Source organism: Molothrus ater, chromosome 6 (genome assembly GCF_012460135.2).
Source record: "Molothrus ater isolate BHLD 08-10-18 breed brown headed cowbird chromosome 6, BPBGC_Mater_1.1, whole genome shotgun sequence".
Lineage (NCBI taxonomy): Eukaryota > Metazoa > Chordata > Aves > Passeriformes > Icteridae > Molothrus > Molothrus ater.
The window spans coordinates 61,944,487-61,961,766 of record NC_050483.2 but is presented as its reverse complement, the minus strand read 5'-3'; the positions used below and the strand labels follow the sequence as shown (position 1 = coordinate 61,961,766).

The following is a 17,280-nucleotide window of genomic DNA, read 5'->3' as shown; positions in this document are numbered from 1 at the left end:
CAGCCGGGTCAGCCACTGCTGAGACCCCGCCTGCAGAGCTGCCCAGCCCTGGACAGGGGCCAGAGGAACCCATGGGGCTGCTCCAGGGCTGGAGCCCCTCTGGAGCCAGGCTGGGAGAGCTGGGAATGTTCCCCTGGAGAGGAGAAGGCTCCAGGCAGAGCTCAGAGCCCCTGGCAGGGCCTGGAGGGGCTCCAGGAGAGCTGGAGAGGGACTGGGGACAAGGGATGGAGGGACAGGAGCCAGGGAATGGCTCCCAGTGCCAGAGGGCAGGGATGGGTGGGAGATTGGGAATTGGGAATTCCTGGCTGGGCTGGAATTGCCAGAGCAGCTGTGGCTGCCCCTGGATCCCTGGCAGTGCCCAAGGCCAGGCTGGACACTGGGGCACCCTGGGACAGTGGGAGGTGTCCCTGCCAGGGCAGGGGTGGCTCTGGGGGGATTTAAAGGTTCCCACCCAATGCATTCTGTGATTCCAAACCAAGAGGATGAGGCCTTGCAGGCACCATTCCAAGCTGGACAGCTCCTGGATTCTGCTGCCCCACAACAACTCTGAGTAATCTCTGAGTAAAAAAAAAGCTTCTCTTTATTTATTACATTAAGGAAATGTAAAAATTCAAGCTGGCCCTAGAGTAAATTAAAAAGCAATTTCAGTTCCTTCTGGACTGCTGCTAAATTTATTATACAACCATATCCCAGAAGATATTTTAGCTTAAAATGAATCAAAACTTGGCAGTCATTGGTATCTATGTACATTTCTCCTTCCCAGGAGAAGCAGGACATGGAGGGGAGGAGCCTGGACAAGGAAATGCCACTTGGTACACATGGAAAAGCCAAGCATTGGCAGCAGGGTGGGAATGGAGTAAAAACACCTAAAACCATAGCAGGGCAACTTTTCCAAACTAAAATCATTCCAGTATTCCCTCCCAGAGGGGGCAGCAGAACCCCCATGCTCTGAACAGCAAGTGCTGAACAAGACATCCATGAAGTCCATCAGATAGGAAAGCAGGAGGTGCTGAACAAGACATCCAGAGTCCATCACATGGAAAAGTAGGAATCCTGCTCCTCACTGGATGAGTTTGGAGTCTCAGCCGTGAAGAGCTTCCCCACCACTGGGGCCGGGGTCACTCCTGCAATAAAAACAGGGATCATCAGGGGATGTGCCAGAGGGAAACGGGGCAGAAAAGGTTCAGAGAGCAAAAGGCTGATGGGACACAGCTCATGGTGATGGAGAAGGAAGGGAAGGAGCTGGAAATGAGGAGGAGGAGCCAGGAATACTCACGCTTGGTTCTGCAGGAAGCCGGTGTCTCGTGCACAGCTCCAGCCTGAGGGAGGGAGGGAAGGGAAGAGGCTCAGCCAGGGCTGACAGCAGCTCAGGGTCCCCATTTCCCAGAATTTCCACAACTGCTTTCCCTGAACCACAGGCACAAGGTACTCCCAGGATCACAAGGTTTTATGGAAAAGCCAAAGGAGCTGCAGAGCCTGGGAGAGTGGAAGAACTGATAGCTAAATTCAGGGATACAAGGCTGACTTATGGTCACTGTCAGGAGTTGGACTGGTGATCCTTGTGGGGCCCTTATGGGTACCTCAGGATATCCTATGGTTATCTTTCCTTCTCCCACTGTTCAGAGGAATTTAACAAGAACCTAAAGACCACAGAATTCCAAACCAATTCCAAATCCTGACTAAAATCAATGGAGTTAATCCTGACAATGAAGAGCTCCCCTCTCACAAAGGAACTTCCCTCCACAGCAGCAGATACCAAACCCAGGGAGGGCTCCCATTTTCCATCCAGACCATACAGGGGGCTGTGATCCCAGGATTGTGTCTCCTGTGGCCAAGCTGTGCCTGGCTCAGGTGGCAGTGGCAGAGTCCAAGGAAAGCAGCATTACCGACTTCTTCTTGACCTTGTCCCAGGTGCCTCGGCTGCCCTGGGTGTTCTTCTGCATGCGGAACACGTGCCGGTCGTAGTCATTCCTGGACACAAGGGAGAGGGCTCAGCAGGGCTGGACCCTGCCCTGGAACCTCTGCAGGCAGCCAGGGAGCCCCAGAGCTCCAGCTCCCACAGGGAACGAGCAGGGCTGGGTCACAGCCTGCACATCCCAGTGCAGGGATCACAGCGAGCCTCATCCCTGCCATGGCTGCACATCCCAGTGCAGGGATCACACTGAGCCTCATCCCCTCCCCTGGCTGCACATCCCAGTGCAGGGATCACAGCGAGCCTCATCCCTTCCATGGCTGCACATCCCAGTGCAGGGATCACACTGAGCCTCATCCCTGCCATGGCTGCACATCCCAGTGCAGGGATCACACTGAGCCTCATCCCTTCCATGGCTGCACATCCCAGTGCAGGGATCACACTGAGCCTCATCCCCTCCCCTGGCTGCACATCCCAGTGCAGGGATCACACTGAGCCTCATCCCCTCCATGGCTGCACATCCAGTGCAGGGATCACACTGAGCCTCATCCCCTTCATGGCTGCACATCCCAGTGCAGGGATCACACTGAGCCTCATCCCCTGCCATGGCTGCACATCCCAGTGCAGGGATCACACTGAGCCTCATCCCTTCCATGGCTGCACATCCCAGTGCAGGGATCACACTGAGCCTCATCCCCTCCCCTGGCTGCACATCCCAGTGCAGGGATCACACTGAGCCTCATCCCCTGCCATGGCTGCACATCCCAGTGCAGGGATCACACTGAGCCTCATCCCTTTCCAGGGACTGCACATCCCAGTGCAGGGATCACACTGAGCCTCATCCCCTCCATGGCTGCACATCCCAGTGCAGGGATCACACTGAGCCTCATCCCCTCCCCTGGCTGCACATCCCAGTGCAGGGATCACACTGAGCCTCATCCCTTCCATGGCTGCACATCCCAGTGCAGGGATCACACTGAGCCTCATCCCTTCCATGGCTGCACATCCCAGTGCAGGGATCACACTGAGCCTCATCCCCTTCCAGGGACTGCACATCCCAGTGCAGGGATCACACTGAGCCTCATCCCTGCCATGGCTGCACATCCCAGTGCAGGGATCACACTGAGCCTCATCCCTTCCATGGCTGCACATCCCAGTGCAGGGATCACACTGAGCCTCATCCCTGCCATGGCTGCACATCCCAGTGCAGGGATCACACTGAGCCTCATCCCCTCCCCTGGCCCAGCCCATGTGACCAAGCCCCAGTGGCTCCAGGTTCCCAGATGGTTCTGGTTATCTGAGCAGAGCCTGAAGCCCTGGGTGAACAGGGCAGGACTGAAGGCTCTGCTGAGGCTGAAGGCCAAGCCAGGGCCATTGCCAGGGCTGGGAGCAGGAGCTGCCCACAGGGAGCTGAGCAGCTCCAGCAGCACACGGGGCTGCAGGGAAGAGCTTTTCCCAGGCAAAGCAAGGCTGCAGGAGTGGTGGAAGTGAGCTGCTGTCCCAGCTCCAAAGCCACCTTTCTCAGGGACAAAAAGGGATCGTGGGCAATGCCAAGGCTCACAGAGAGCTGGTGGAAGAGCTCCTACCTGTTGATGGGGACCAGCATTCCCGGGCTGATGTGCTCACACTGTGGGGTTTTCACAGGGGGAAAGAGGCCTGAGGAGGGGGTGAGCGGGAGCTCGGAGAGGGCGAAATCCTCGGTGTCCCCGTCCTGGCTCCCTCGCAGTGCTGGCAGCTGTGGAGCCACCTCAGAGCTGTCACTCACCTGAGCCTGGAGCGCCTCTCCCCCCTCCCAGCACTCCCTCCATTCCTCCCTGTCCCTGCTGAGGCACAGCCCCAGCCCCGTGCCCAGAACTGGACACGACCCTGCACCTCCACCTTGGTCCGAGTGCCCCTCCAGATCCTGCTCAGCACTTGGCCGAGGGGTTTTGGTGCTGCCACACCCTCAAAAAGTCATTTCTGGTTACAATCCCAATCTCCAAGCTGCCCAGGCCTGCTCAGAAGGACGATGGCTCAGGTGGTGCTGTCACCATGCAGAGGCTCCTCCCAGCCTGTCCAATCTTCTCAGTGCCACCAGCCAAGGGCTGCTACAGCACGTGAAGGAAAGCAGGCTCTTCCCACAGATCCCCAGGGTTGTGCTGGTGGAACTGGAGCAGCCCCCTGGCACACCCAGCAGGAGAGCAGTCCCACAGGAGCTGCTGCCCACGTTTACCTGGACCCTCCTCTTCTGGAGGGGTGTTGCAGTGAAGACGTCGTCGTGGTTGTCCTTGGGCAGGTGCTCCAGGAACTCCCTCATCTGCTGCTTCCGTTTGAGGGTGCCCACCTTGGCAGTGATCACTGGCTCCCTCTTATCTGCAGGATCTGAACAGGAATTGTCTCAGACAGCAGCCATGGGGTTAAAATTCACTGCCACAGGCAGTGCCACAGCCCAGCCCACGCTCTGGTGAAATCTCTTACAGCTTCTTTAGGATCCTTTTGAGTTCTCACACAGTTTTTGCTTCCCAAAGCAGCTTCCCCACTCCATCTTCAGGGGAGGGTCACTGCAGAGCCTCCCAGAGCTGCTGCAGGGTCACACATCAGGTTCATTGTGACACAAGTGTGCTCACATGTGCCTTGCAGAGAGCAAACCCACAGCTGTGTCCCTGTGCCAGGAGGCAGCAAGGCTCAAAGCTCTGCTGCTCAGGGACACTCGCACTGAAGCCAGGCTCAGGAATGCTCAGCTCAGCTTGTGTCCATGGCAAACCTTAATCCAACCCAGCCCCAAATGAAGCTGCAGTGTGGGAATGGCAAACACCCAGAGAAGGGGACCAGACTGCCCTTGGCATCCAAGGACCCAAATCCCACCAGGACAGAGCTCTACAAGGAGCTTGTGACCTGCTGGGCCTCCAGGAGCCTCTCAGGATGTCAAGAGCTCTTTCTCCAGAGGGGTGAAGGCCAGAGAAAGTCTTCCTCTCATGCCAACAATTGGAAAACTCTACAAGAGGAAGGTTCTTTCCTTTCTCTTCTTGTCACCTCAGTCATTCATGATATCCTCCAACCTCCACAGCAAAAGGTGACCCAGCTCACTGCCACACCCTGACATGCTCTTCTGGATTTATCCCAAGGGAGCAGAATTGGTGAGGCTGGAAAAGCCCTCCCAGCCCATCCAGTCCAACCCTTCCTCAGCACTGCCCCATGTCCCCAAGTGCCACATGCACAGGGTCTTGAAATCCCTCCAGGTATGGAATATTAATCCCAATATTTCTGGGCATCACACTGCAACACCCAGGGATGGGCACTGCAACCCTCCCTGGGCAGTGCCAAGGCCTGAGCCCCCTTTCCATGGGGAAATTCCTGCTGTGCCCACCCTGAGCTGCCCTGGCCCAGCCTGAGGCCGTTCCCTCTGCTCCTGTCCCTGTTCCCTGGAGCAGAGCCCGACCCCCCCGGCTGTGCCCTCCTGGCAGGAGCTGTGCAGAGCCACAAGGGCCCCTGAGCCTCCTTTGCTCCAGGCTGAGCCCCTGCCCAGCTCCCTCAGGGATTCTGCAGCCCCTGCCCAGCTCCCTCAGGGATTCTGCAGCCCCTTCCCAGCTCCCTCAGGGATTCTGCAGCCCCTGCCCAGCTCCCTCAGGGATTCTGCAGCCCCTGCCCAGCTCTGTTCCCTTCCCTGGACACGCTCCAGCCCTCAGTGTCTGGATGAGAATCATTTCCCACCCACCCACCAGGCAGACAGAAGATGCTGGTACCTTTCTTCTCAGGTTTTCCCGACGTGGTTTTCCTGGGCTGCTGTTTGTTTGCTTTCCCCTGCTGCTCCTCCAGGTACTTCCCCTGGCACTCCTGGGCCGAGCGGGACCCCACGGCCATGGCCACCTCCTGCCAGAAGCCGCTCCTGTGCTTGGGGAACGCCGCGATGGCCCTGCGGGGACGGCAGGGACACGGTGTCACCCGTGGGCACAGCCCTGGCACCTGCCTGGCAACCACCTGGGCCATGCCCTGAGGCAAGCTGGCTCTGGCCTCTTCTTGCCCCCCCCTGCATCCCTGGCAGTGCCCAAGGCCAGGTTGGACACTGGGACACCCTGGGACAGTGGGAGGTGTCCCTGCCATGGCAGGGGTGGCACTGGCTGGGATTTGAGGTTCCTGCAACCCAAACCATTCTGTGATCCTGTGCTGTCTTTTATTCAGAACAGGTAAATTTATTTCAACACCTTCAACTGACAGATGTGTCACAAGATAAATTTCCTGCTCAGTTGTGCAGGTCCCCTCAGACCTGAGCTCCTGCTCATCTAAAAGAGCTAAACCCAAACTTGGCCAATTTACACTCAGTGTCTATTAAATATTGCCCAGTAGTTTAAGTAATTGGATGATGGATTAATTAAACACCCTTGCAGTTAACCTGCTAACAAACCACATCATGTTTAACCTGTTACTGCAGTCTGGGGAGGGAACCTGCTCCCTCTCCCCTATGGCCTTCACCATATTATACTGATGTTTCACTTGTGAAGAAAAGTAATAGGGAATAATAATTCTAATTACTATTAAGGAATAATAGGGAATAAAAACAGAGAATTGAATGGGAATATTTCTAATAGGGAATTAAAACACAAAGGAAATTTGGGAAATCATGAATCTGATGCTCCCCAATCCAGAAGATTCAACCCCTCCTGATGCCTGAGGTAATTTTTCCTCTGAACACAGAATGAGCCCTTACTTGTGAAGCTTCTGTAATTCCTTCTCAGACCAACCATCGCCTGCCCTTGGAAAGAGTTCCGGAGATTTCTGCCCCCTTGTGTCTCTGGGTTTTGCTGCTGCAGGCCTGGCACTGCTGGGGACTGCATGGTTTGTTTTTCTCTGGGGTGCTCTGGCATCGCTGTCCTCGCTGTGCATTTCCTCGGGCTCGGGGTCAGAACGGAGCCTGTACCTGGCAGGGTTGGCTCTGCCCTGTGCCCTCGTGGCCCGGGCAGGCACAAGGGAAGCACTGGACTCAGAGGATGTTTTCCCTTCAGAAGGGGGCTCAGACTCTTCACTGGACTCGGGCCCACTCAGCCTCACCAGCACATTCCGGGAGGGCTTTGCTGTTCTTTGGCCACAGGACTTGTTTGCATCATCCCAGGAACCTCTGGAGCCAGAGCAAGGTTTCCGGTTTTGAGACACTGGCTTTAATACAGATTTCTTCTTCCTCCTGATCAGCAGTGGGGTGTCCTCACTGGACTGCTCCTCCTCATCCTCTGAGGGCTGCTGGCTGAGGAGAATCCTCTCCTTTCCTGGGAGGCGCTGCTTGGCTGACCTGAGGGAGTTCCTGTAGCCCTGCTTGTACATGCTCAGCTCTGCAGACCCTGCTGCTCTCTCTGCTGCCCCCGGGGCTCTGCTGCCCTGTTTGTCCGGCACCTTGGGCTTGGAGGAAGCCCCCCTGGCAGGGAGCTGGGATGGTTTGGTTTTTGTGCCCCTGCTTCCAGGATCATTCTCCTCCTCCTCCGAAAGGAGCTGCCTGCCCTTGCTGCTGCTGGCAGACCCGGGCTCCCCTCTGCAAGTGGCTCCTCTCTCGCTGCTTTTCCCTGGAAAAGAGGGAGCCAGAGCCCGTCAGGGGTGCAGGGTGGGTCCTGCTGTGCTGGCAGCACAGGCCTCTGCACCCCCTCCAGAGCTTTACCTGCCAAACTACAAACTCAGAGCTGCTCTCAGGGCTCTCCGAAACTCTACTGACTGAGCAGGCACATCCCCAGAGCTCTGCTCTGCTCCAGAGAGCTTTTCTGCAGGAAACATTGCAGCTGCTTTAAGAGAGAAACTTCTGCTTTATATTGCACATTCTTCTCAGGCTTCTATCACCACCCAGATTCTACTAAACCCAAATTTTTATTAAAATCTCTGTAAATAGATTTTTTTGCCAATATTTCATTTTTCCATCCACGTGAAAAGCAAAGCCAGGCCTCCAGGTCACTGGATTGGTGAACTCCAAAAAGTCCAAATCCCTTCATTTCAATTTCCAGAACGAAATCCCTGTGTTCCCATTATGTACTTAACAAAGTGATTTACAAACATAGTTCTTGTTTGGAGCTGTGAAACTCCACATGAATGCTACTCTGATGATTCTTCAGAGAAAAAGCAGTTGATCATTAAAATATTTGAATCCTTTCTTTGCATTAACAGACCCAACCCTACTTCTCCAGCATCCACTCACAAGTCCATTGATTCCATCAATAACTTGAAAATAGAAAAAAAAATTTCATTTTTACCTTTACTTTGGCTTTTTGGCATTTCCTCTGTTGCCTTCATGCCTTCCTTTGGTTTATTCTTGGAGATGAACCTGGTCTTTCTTTTGGGTTTTTCACTACTAGGCATCTTCAAAATAAAACAATTGACTCTAAAATTAAATTAATCTCCTTTTCTCTAGGCTGAGCCCCTTTCCCAGCTCTGTTCCCTTCCCTGGAAATGCTCCAGACCCTCAGAGTCTCTCTTGCAGTGAAAGGCCCAGAATGGACCCCAGGATTTGAGGTGGGACCTCACCAAATTCCTGTCTGATACAATCATCTTTCAAAACACCCCCAATTTTTTCCCTAGAAAGAATTCCCCATTATGTCAGATTTAGAGACCACAATTACCTGATAATATGGACATAAGACTAGTTTTTGGTGTGTTTTCTAATATTTTGATCATGTTTCCAAGATTTCCTTTCTCTTCAGGTGCGTCTAAGAGCTGCCCCTGTTCTGTTCCCCACCTGGCCAAGTTTAATAATTCTATTTAAGTCACACTCAAGAGGATCTTACCAGCTTCAGATAATCCACCCATCCATCTTGTATGGTGACATTCAGGTCCTGATCCACAAACTCCCTCTGCCCACACCAGAAGTTCATGGGGGGTTTGACGAGGCGCCCGCTGCGGGTGTAGACCATGCTGGAGTCATTGCTGGAGGTGTGACTTGGTGTTATGACTGCAAGGCAAAGAAAGCCCAAAGAAAGAGAGTTTTGTCCCAAATATTGCATGGACAATTCAGTTTAGCAGATTTCACAAGCAGAGGAACAATGTTGTGTTTAAACTGGACTGCAAGGGAAATGTAAAATGTACCCAAAGTTGTTCTTTTCAAAGCATTGTGATAGAAATAACAGGACTGAAGTAAGAAGCTTCCCAAATGATCAAATTTACTGTGGTGAACTTTTTATTTTTACTTTGTTTAGAAGGTTATAAGTACTGTGAAAGTTGTTTGACAAGGGACAATGACAAAGTAAAGTTGTCACATGGAACAGCTGCTCACTGAGACAAATGAGAGTGAAAAATAAATGGGAGTGATGAGAGAAAAGCATAAAAGCTTTTGCAGTGCTAGCAAGAAAACCTGATTCCAGCAATAACAAACAGCACAGTGGGCTTTGGGAAAGGCCCATTGGACAAAGACCCCAGAAAAAGTTAAAAGTTAAATCTGGGTTAAACCCCAGAGCTGTCAGAGCCTGTGGCAAGGCAGGGACTGCACTCAAGGGCTGAGCCAAACCAGGGGGCTTTTACAGCTTTACAGCCATTTCCTGGAAACACAACCAGCACAAGGAACCTTTCCACAGCCCACTCCAGCCACCCCCAGGTGTCTTTTCCAAAGGAAAGGATTGTAAAATACTCACAGATGTTCACATGGTTCTCTGGTGATCTCTCATAGGTGGAGCTCCTCAGTGCAGGTTTCTTGGCTTTGCTCACTGAGCCTCCTGCAGGTTCCAACACATCAGTTCCCCCCACGGAGTCGTTCTCCTCCCCACCACTCTCTTGAACTCGTTCTTTCCTGATGGTTTGGAGTTTGAGACAAGAAATAACAGCCACTGAGGAAGCTGTTCTTTAACAAACAGGGAAGACCTGAAGCCCTGGTGGGCAGGAGCCTGGTGGGCCAGCCCAGCAGAGTGGCTCCATGCCCACATCTACAACATTTCACACTCCTCTGGTGTAATACCCTCAAAAAGAAAAGTCTCAATGAACACTTAGAACACTGCAGGGATAGAGAATCTCCAAAGAAGTTACCTCCTCCTTTCCTCAAGAAACTCCTCCACATACTCCTTCCACCTTCTGGAGAAGCCGAACGTGAATTTCTTGATGAAGCGGTAGGGGAACCCTGGGGGGAGCACAGGGACATGAAGAGCAGCTCAGCAGGGCTGGCATCCCTCAGGGGACACAAGGACCCCCAGAGCCTGTTAAACCCAAACAGCAGAGGAACTGACCCACACAGTCCCACCCAGCACACTCCAGTCAGTCACTCAGCTCTAGGAAACCTCTGCAGCACTAGAGCCACTCTGCTCACAAGCCTTATGCTGCTACTTTTCCTTCTCAGAATATTAAAATAGAAATAAATATAAGTTCTTAGCAAAGAAAGTAATAAAATCTTCAAGTCAGAGAGCAGCCAGAACAAGTATTTATCAGCAGGGACCCCAGTGCTGCAAGTGAGAAGGAAACACTGAAGTCACAGACACTTCTTTGGGCCTGAAAGAGCCAACAGTGAAGGTGTGTTGGGTAAAAAATGGTGCAACACACCTGGGGCACACCTGTGCTAGGGGAAATAATGCTGAGGGAATGGCTGGGGCTGGAAGTGGGGTGAGGCTCAGGCTGGAGATCAGGAAAGGTTCTTCCCCCAGAGGGTGCTGGCACTGCCCAGGCTCCCCAGGGAATGGGCACAGCCCCGAGGCTGCCAGAGCTCCAGGGGGGTTTGGGCAGCGGTCTCTGGGCAGGGACAGGGGTTGGGATGATGATCCTGGGGGTCCCTCCCAGCTCAGGATATTCCATGATTCGTTCCAGCCATGCCACAGAGTATCTCTGTGTCCTCAGAGCTGCCTGTGAGCACTGACAAGCAGCTCATTCCCAGCCAATGTGCCAGAGGAGCACACAGAGCAGGCAGAGGAGAACAAATCCTATATTTGAATCTGCATGAAAACCCCATTTCCTTACAAAGCCCCCATGCTCCAAACCAAGCTGAGGCAGTTTGTCATTTGTAAGGCATTCAGAACCAGCAGCTCACCTTCCTTCCTCATGGCAGCTGAGTCAATCTTGCCCTGCAGCAGGTACACAGCTCCCGAGGAGGTCTGCACCTGGTTGTGAGTGAAGCGCTCCGTGATGGCGCTGCTGTGCCACAGCAGCTGCCTCATGTCCCTGCCAAAAGACACGACAGAAATCACTCCCAGAAAGGATTCCAGCCTGGAATGCTGGCACTGCACGCAGGGGTGGGGATCCCTGGTTCCTGAGGGATTCAGGTGCTGGCAGGATGTGCTCTGGGCTCAGGTTTCCTCTCTGACACAGCTCTGACACTGGGGCAGGGGACAAACTGAACGTGTCACTGCTGCAGGTGTCACTCACGGGACAGCAGCACAGCTTGGATGGGGCTTGGAGCAGCCTGGGACTGTGGGAGGTGTCCCTGCCCTTGGCAGGGGTGGGGCTGGATGGGCTTTAGGGTCCCTCCCAACCCAAACTGTCCAGAGCTATTTGATATTTGATTGATTTCTCTGAACCTTTCTGATTATCTCAGCACAGGACTCTGAAATGAGCCCCCCAGTAGTTCCCTGGATGCTCTCCTTCTCTTGCCCACACAAAGGAATTGTGTCTTCCTTGATAAAGCAGGCTAAGCTCTGCACCATTACCTCATGTTTGGTGTCCATGGTTTACTTTACAGTTAAATAAAAAACTGGTTCTTACTTCCTTTTCCCTTCCACACAGATTGCCGCGTTTCCAGCCAGCACTTTAATCCTCCAGCTGCTCAGGCAGATGGTTTTCTTTTCCAGAAAAAAAAAAAGAACATAAATAATTTTGAAGTATTTATTATCCAGCACTCCTCTGTGATCAGATCCAATAACAAAAACAACTCTTTCAACATCTCCTAAGCTACAAATCTGATCTATTAGAGGATATCTAATCCTCAGCTCAATCCTGAAGGTGACTTAGTTTAATTCAGGAAAAACATCAAACACTCTTGGCCACAGTGAGGGAGAACAGAACAAGTCCCTTGCAATCCCAGATTTCCCCAGGGAACAAGGGAAGCCTTGGGCAGGAGTGCTTGTGCCAGGCTCCCAGGGAAGCCCAAGGACTTTCCCAGGATGTCCTCAGAAAGGGAGGGATGCTGCAGGCTGCACACTGCTCTCCTAGGAAAAGATTCTGCTCCAGTTAAATTGCACAGGAGTCTGGGTGTTCCATAGCAAAGCCAAGCCCTTCTCCTCTCCATCAGCAGGGCACGTTCCTGGATGGAGTCATGCCCAGCTGGGAAAGGTCTCTCCTCCCTGGAGCTGAGCAGGCAGCCAGGAGCTGGCAGGGCCCATGATCCCACCGTGGCTTGTACACACCAAACCAAACGTGCTTCTTTTACACAGCAAACCCCAAACCCTGAACATCGTCATCTTGGAGTATGGAAAAAAAGGAACCCTTTGCATGGGAAAATATGCTGCTAAAATCTAAAGGAGTAACAGTTTATCCTCCTCTCAGTGTTCCTGGCTTTTGACAAGAAAAAGAATAACTTCAAGCCATCAGCCCAGAGGAATTGCTCATTTGCCCTCAAGGATTATTTTCCCCCACCTCTTTGTGTGCTTTGCCAGCAGGTTGATCAGCAGGAGCTTTATCCAAAGGGACCTTGGGGTCTTCTGCCCGCTTCTGCTTCCTTGGAATGTGGATTGGAGAGGAGAGCAAGATGCTACAGAAGGGCGGGGAGGGGTTTGCAGGATTGGTCTCTGGTGCCTTTTCCACTGCTGGAGCAGCTGGTTTTCTGCTGGGCTGCAGCTCTCTCCTGTCCTCATGAAGCTCTGGATGTTTTGCTTCTGCCTTTCCCCACCTTCCCTCTGCCTGATCCCCGTTTTCCCAAGGGCTGAATTTCACTTGCAGAGGAGAAGCCACTGTTCTTGGAGACATTTCTCCATCAGCATCGACCTCGACAGACTCCACCAGGAAAACATCCACATCATCCTTATCAGAGTCCAGCTCCCCTGCAGGCCCAGTCCCTGGCTGCTCAGCACAAGCAGCCTGGACGGAAGGATTCTCTGCACTTCTGGAAGGAGGAACATTCTGCTGGGCTTGGGTTGAAGGTGGCGTAGCTGCCCATTTAAAGGGGGAAAAAAAGGAATAACAAAGAAATTAGGGATATTTAAGCATGGCAACAGGCTGCCCAGGGGGTGGGGGAGACCCATGTCAGGAGGGATTTAAAGCCCTGTGGATGTGGCCCTTGGGGACAGGGGACAGTGCTGGGGGAACAGCTGGACTTGATGGCCTCAGAGGGTTTCCCAGGCTCAGCAATGCCAAGGTTCTCTGCCTGGAGGGAGTTTGTGCTTCCCAGTACCTTGGTGCTGCTGCTGCAGCTGCCACTTGACCCGCAAGAAGAACTTCTGGGGGGATTCCAGCACTGCAGGCTCTGCTGGGGGCACTTCCAGGGGCTCCATCTTGGGAGCCTGAGGCAAAACTGGCTCTGGAAAATAAACAGACAAACAAACCCCAAACCCATCTTTTGATTTGGGGAAGAAAAACTTTTTCATGGGGGGGGGGGGGGGGTGGGAAATATGATTTTTAAATAGGCTTTTTATTTAAAAAACCACACAGAATCCCAGAAAGGTTTGGATGGGAAGGGACCTTAAATCCCATCCCATTCCACTCCCTGCTATGGCAGGGACACTTCCCACTGTCCCAGGATGTCCCAATGTCCAGCCTGGCCTTGGGCACTGCCAGGGATCCAGGGGCAGCCACAGCTGCTCTGGGCACCCTGTGCCAGGGCCTCACCTCCCTCATTGTAAAAAAAAGGGTCACATCCAGCTTGGTGCCAGCTGCAAACCTGCTGAGGCTGCACTGGATCTCACCATGGCATCGATAAAAATATTAAAGATATAAGCCAGCAGAAAGAGCCCAGGAAAATGCCCTAGTGGGATTTCAAACCCCAAGCAAGGTCCCACGAACCTTTCCCTTCCCTGCACAGACTGTAAGGAATAGTTACAGCAATTTGTTTTGATTTTTTTAGTTACAAGGTGGTTTTGAAGGTGTTGCACGGGTCAAGCCCACTCATGAACACAGCAGAGGGAACAATTAGTGCCAGAGTGAGGCAGAGGAGGAGGAAACCAAAAGGCAGGGAATCCTCTATGATACAGAGCAGGGAAGAGACGTCAGCACTGCTACAGACACATTTCAGCACTAAAAAACCCCTCACCACCCAACTGTTTTTAATCCCAGCATCTGGAGTGCAACCACCGATGGTGCCAGTGGTTTTTACACCCATCAGTGTTTTTTACACCCACCAAGGGGCTCTGGCTGCTTTTCCCAGATCTTGAAAGAGCCATGAGTGGGAAACACACAGAGGGAAGATGTTCACACCTGAGACAGCTCTCCTGGAGAAGCTGTGGAACAAGCGTTGCTTCCCAAGTGTGCCCAGGCTCAGGTCTCATGGGTGTTGGTGTCAAGGGGCTTTGTCTCTCCATGGGCCTTCCAAGGAGAAAGGATTAAGGCAATGAGCAGCAGCATTGAGAGCTTTCCTTTCAAGAGGTGACTCTAGTGTGCTCCAAAATAATAAAAACTGTTTGGGAAAAGGAACTATTAATGATTCCTGTCATTTGGGATTGTGGACGGGTGTAAAGAATTAAAAGGTTTAGCCGAATGTGAAAATCAGGGACGTCACTTACTGCAGCACAAGATGCCTGCAAGTTCTATGAACTAAACTCAGGTTTACACCCTTGTGCTTTTTATTCCAGGTGTTCCGAAGGCAAACGCACCATTCTCACGGAGTCACCGAGGGCTCGTGGAACTCACCTGGTGCCGGCTGAGCGCTGCCCGCCCCCCGGGCCGTGCCGGGCCACTGCTGTCGGGCCGCGGGGCTCAGGATCACATCGGTGAGGATCCTGTGCCGCTGCTCCGCCCGCGCCTTCATCCGCTGGAAGATCTTGGCCGGCGACTCCTGCCCGGGCGGCTCCGGAGCGCGGCGCTTCGGCGGCCGCTCGGCGACGGGGTCGGCCCGGCAGTCGGGGTCGGCCCGGCGCTCCGTCCCCGCCACCTGCGGGCCTGACACGTGGCTGTCCGCGGCCGCGCCGCTGCCCGGGCCTGGCAGGAGCTGCTTCAGCGGGGTGAGCGTCCCCGCGGGGATGCTGCTGAGGGACACCGAGCGGAGCGGCGGCTCTCCCCGGGCGGAGCGGCGGGTGGGGGTCGCGATGATGTCGCAGACTCGCCCGCGGCGCTCCCGGGCGGGTCCCTGTCCCCTCATGGCTGCGGATCGGCCCCGCCGCTCCCGCGGCGCTCCCGGGCCGTCACCGCTCCCCTCACGGAGCCCCGCGCGCAGATTCGAGCGCAGCCGCCGCGCCCGCCCATTGGCGGAACGGAGCGCAACTGCGGGCGGAGACCATCTCGCGCGGGTGCGGGGGGTGTTAAGAAATAGAGGCATTGCCGGACGGCGTTGAGGCAGGCGGCAGCAGGCCCGGAGCTCCCCTCTCGTCGGCACGGTGGTTCGGCCCGCCCGTGGGCGGGCTCCGCGGCCGTTGGCGCTGACGCGGGGCGGGGCTGAGGCGGGGCCGGGCTCCATGGGAATGGCCGGAACTCACGAGAAGCCCCGGGAGCCCCGTGTGGTGTAGCTCAGCGTCGCCGGTGCCTTTCCGGCGTGCGGGAGGCGGCTGAGCCGCAGGAAGGATGGAGCAGGGCCGGGCGGAGGCACAGCCCGACTGCCCCAGCCCCGAGCGCGCCCGGACGGGCTCCACGGTGAATAACGAGAGGTGCAAGGGGCCGGAGCGGCGTCCTGGCCCCAGTGAGGGTGCAGGGCTGTTAAAAAAGCCATCAATGCACGCTATTAATTGGTAAATACTAGGTATAATTAGCGCGCTGGAGGCCTGGCAAGCTCCGGTGTGTCCCGGCTGGAAGATTCTGTAGTAGGGGTTCATAGTTCAAGTGGAAAACAGGGGAAGTTACTTGAATAATGCACAAAAAGTAGAGGATAAATCATAATCCCAGGTGCACCCAGCAGCCTGGCTCTCCCTGCTAACAAGCAGCCGCAGTGGGATCAGGTGTGTCTGATCCTAAATTAGTCCCAGCAGGTGGGGTGGAAACTCAGCTCTGGGTAAGAAATTGCTTCAGTGTGCGCCTGTTAATAATAAACAGCTGTGTTAAAAAACAAGGCGTTGTTCTGGGGTCTTATTTGCTACTGTGGAGCTTGTTACAGTAATGAAAGACTCGGGTTCATTACAGGGGGTGCCTGTGCTAATTAGCAGGCCGGCTAATAAAGCGGGCAGGGAGCTCGGAAGAAAGAGCCCCAGGGCTGCAGGGTCGGGACCTGAGGCAGGTGACGCCAGGGGAGGGGACCATGGAAACACGGAAGGGATCTCTGATTTCCTCTCCTGCCATTTGTCACTGTGCTGCTCCTGCTGGAGCCCCCCAGGGAAGAACGGGGCTGGGCAGATCTGTGCGTGGAACAGGCAAGGAGACCGTGGAAAAGTTACAGCAGGGATAACAAGCTGTGTTCAGGTGTTACATCAGTTAAATGTCTGATTTTGGTTTCTGATGCACTGACTTCATACAGGTAGCATGGCCTCATTTGGTTCATTTGTCCTTAAAAAGCCTAAAAAATCCGTTCAATCCATCATTTACTCCTTATATTTAATGATCTCTTAGTTCTCCCATAGTTTCTTAACTCCTTATCTACTCAGCTTTTGCCTAAATGATCAAAAGCAAAGAAAATTCGTTTTGCCCCAGTTACATGCAGAAGCCACCATTGTGCTTCCTTCCAGGAACAAAACAGAATCCACAGAAAGTCGAGTGAGGAGAAATTCCTTCTTTCCAGGAGCACACGTGTGTGTGAGATCTGTGGGTGTAATTTGGGTAGCTGTGCAATTCCTACGAGTTTTGTTAGAATTCCTAAGCTTGCTCAGCATGGCTGAGCAGGTCCCCTCTTGTTTGTGTTACCAGAAGCCAGTGGAGCTTCCCAAATGGAATCTCGGATTTGTTGGGGCTGGAAGGGTCCTTAAATCCCCCCAGTGCCACCCCTGCCATGGCAGGGACACCTCCCACTGTCCCAGGGTGTCCCAGTGTCCAGCCTGGCCTTGGGCACTGCCAGGGATCCAGGGGCAGCCACAGCTGCTCTGGGAATCCCAGCCCAGCCAGGAATTCCCAATTCCCAACATCCCATCTAAATTTCCCCTCTGGCAGAAATACTCTTTTTTTCATAAATGACATTTCTTGAATCATTTTTAAGCTTGTTTGCTGTTTGTTCCACAGAGGAAGAGAATCAGTTCCATTATTCAGAGAAGACAGACTAATCCAGACGAAGCAGGAAGAGCTGTTGAGGATAAAAGAGTTCACCTGATTTTTGTTGCGTGTGGGTGGTTCTGGGGCAGAGCAGGTGCACCTGGAGACAATAAATGCAAATTTAGCTCAAGGCCTCTGAGTGCCTTCTCAGCCTCATCAGCTGCTTGTGCTGTGGGCTTGAAAGGAGAAAAGTGGAT

At 53.7% G+C, this 17,280-nt stretch overlaps 1 protein-coding gene across 1 annotated transcript; it reads right to left on the bottom strand.

Annotated features, from left to right (window-relative positions):
• Positions 1 to 558: 558 nt before the first annotated feature.
• Positions 559 to 15,000, bottom strand: MIS18BP1 (MIS18 binding protein 1). Its single transcript, XM_036385189.2, has 16 exons — positions 14,609 to 15,000; positions 13,158 to 13,283; positions 12,404 to 12,915; positions 11,534 to 11,610; positions 10,863 to 10,993; positions 9,875 to 9,965; positions 9,487 to 9,641; positions 8,647 to 8,810; positions 8,116 to 8,221; positions 6,597 to 7,440; positions 5,635 to 5,804; positions 4,125 to 4,273; positions 3,499 to 3,647; positions 1,887 to 1,971; positions 1,277 to 1,319; positions 559 to 1,124 (listed from the first exon to the last, which is right to left on the bottom strand). Exons 1-16 carry the CDS (start codon positions 14,724 to 14,726, stop codon positions 1,033 to 1,035), a joined length of 3,012 nt encoding a protein of 1,003 aa, XP_036241082.1. The 5' UTR covers positions 14,727 to 15,000; the 3' UTR covers positions 559 to 1,032.
• Positions 15,001 to 17,280: the final 2,280 nt, after the last annotated feature.

What these genes read in the sequence shown, in the direction of transcription:
- MIS18BP1 (XM_036385189.2), bottom strand. Translation starts at nt 14,726, where the DNA reads ATGAAGGCGCGGGCGGAGCAGCGGCACAGGATCCTCACCGATGTGATC. An exon ending in TCCAGAAGAGGAGGGTCCAG is followed by an intron (nt 3,648 to 4,124) that starts GTAAACGTGGGC and finishes GTGGCTCCACAG; the next exon opens with CTGCCAGCACTGCGAGGGAG. An exon ending in GGCTTCCTGCAGAACCAAGC is followed by an intron (nt 1,125 to 1,276) that starts GTGAGTATTCCT and finishes TTTTTATTGCAG; the next exon opens with GAGTGACCCCGGCCCCAGTG.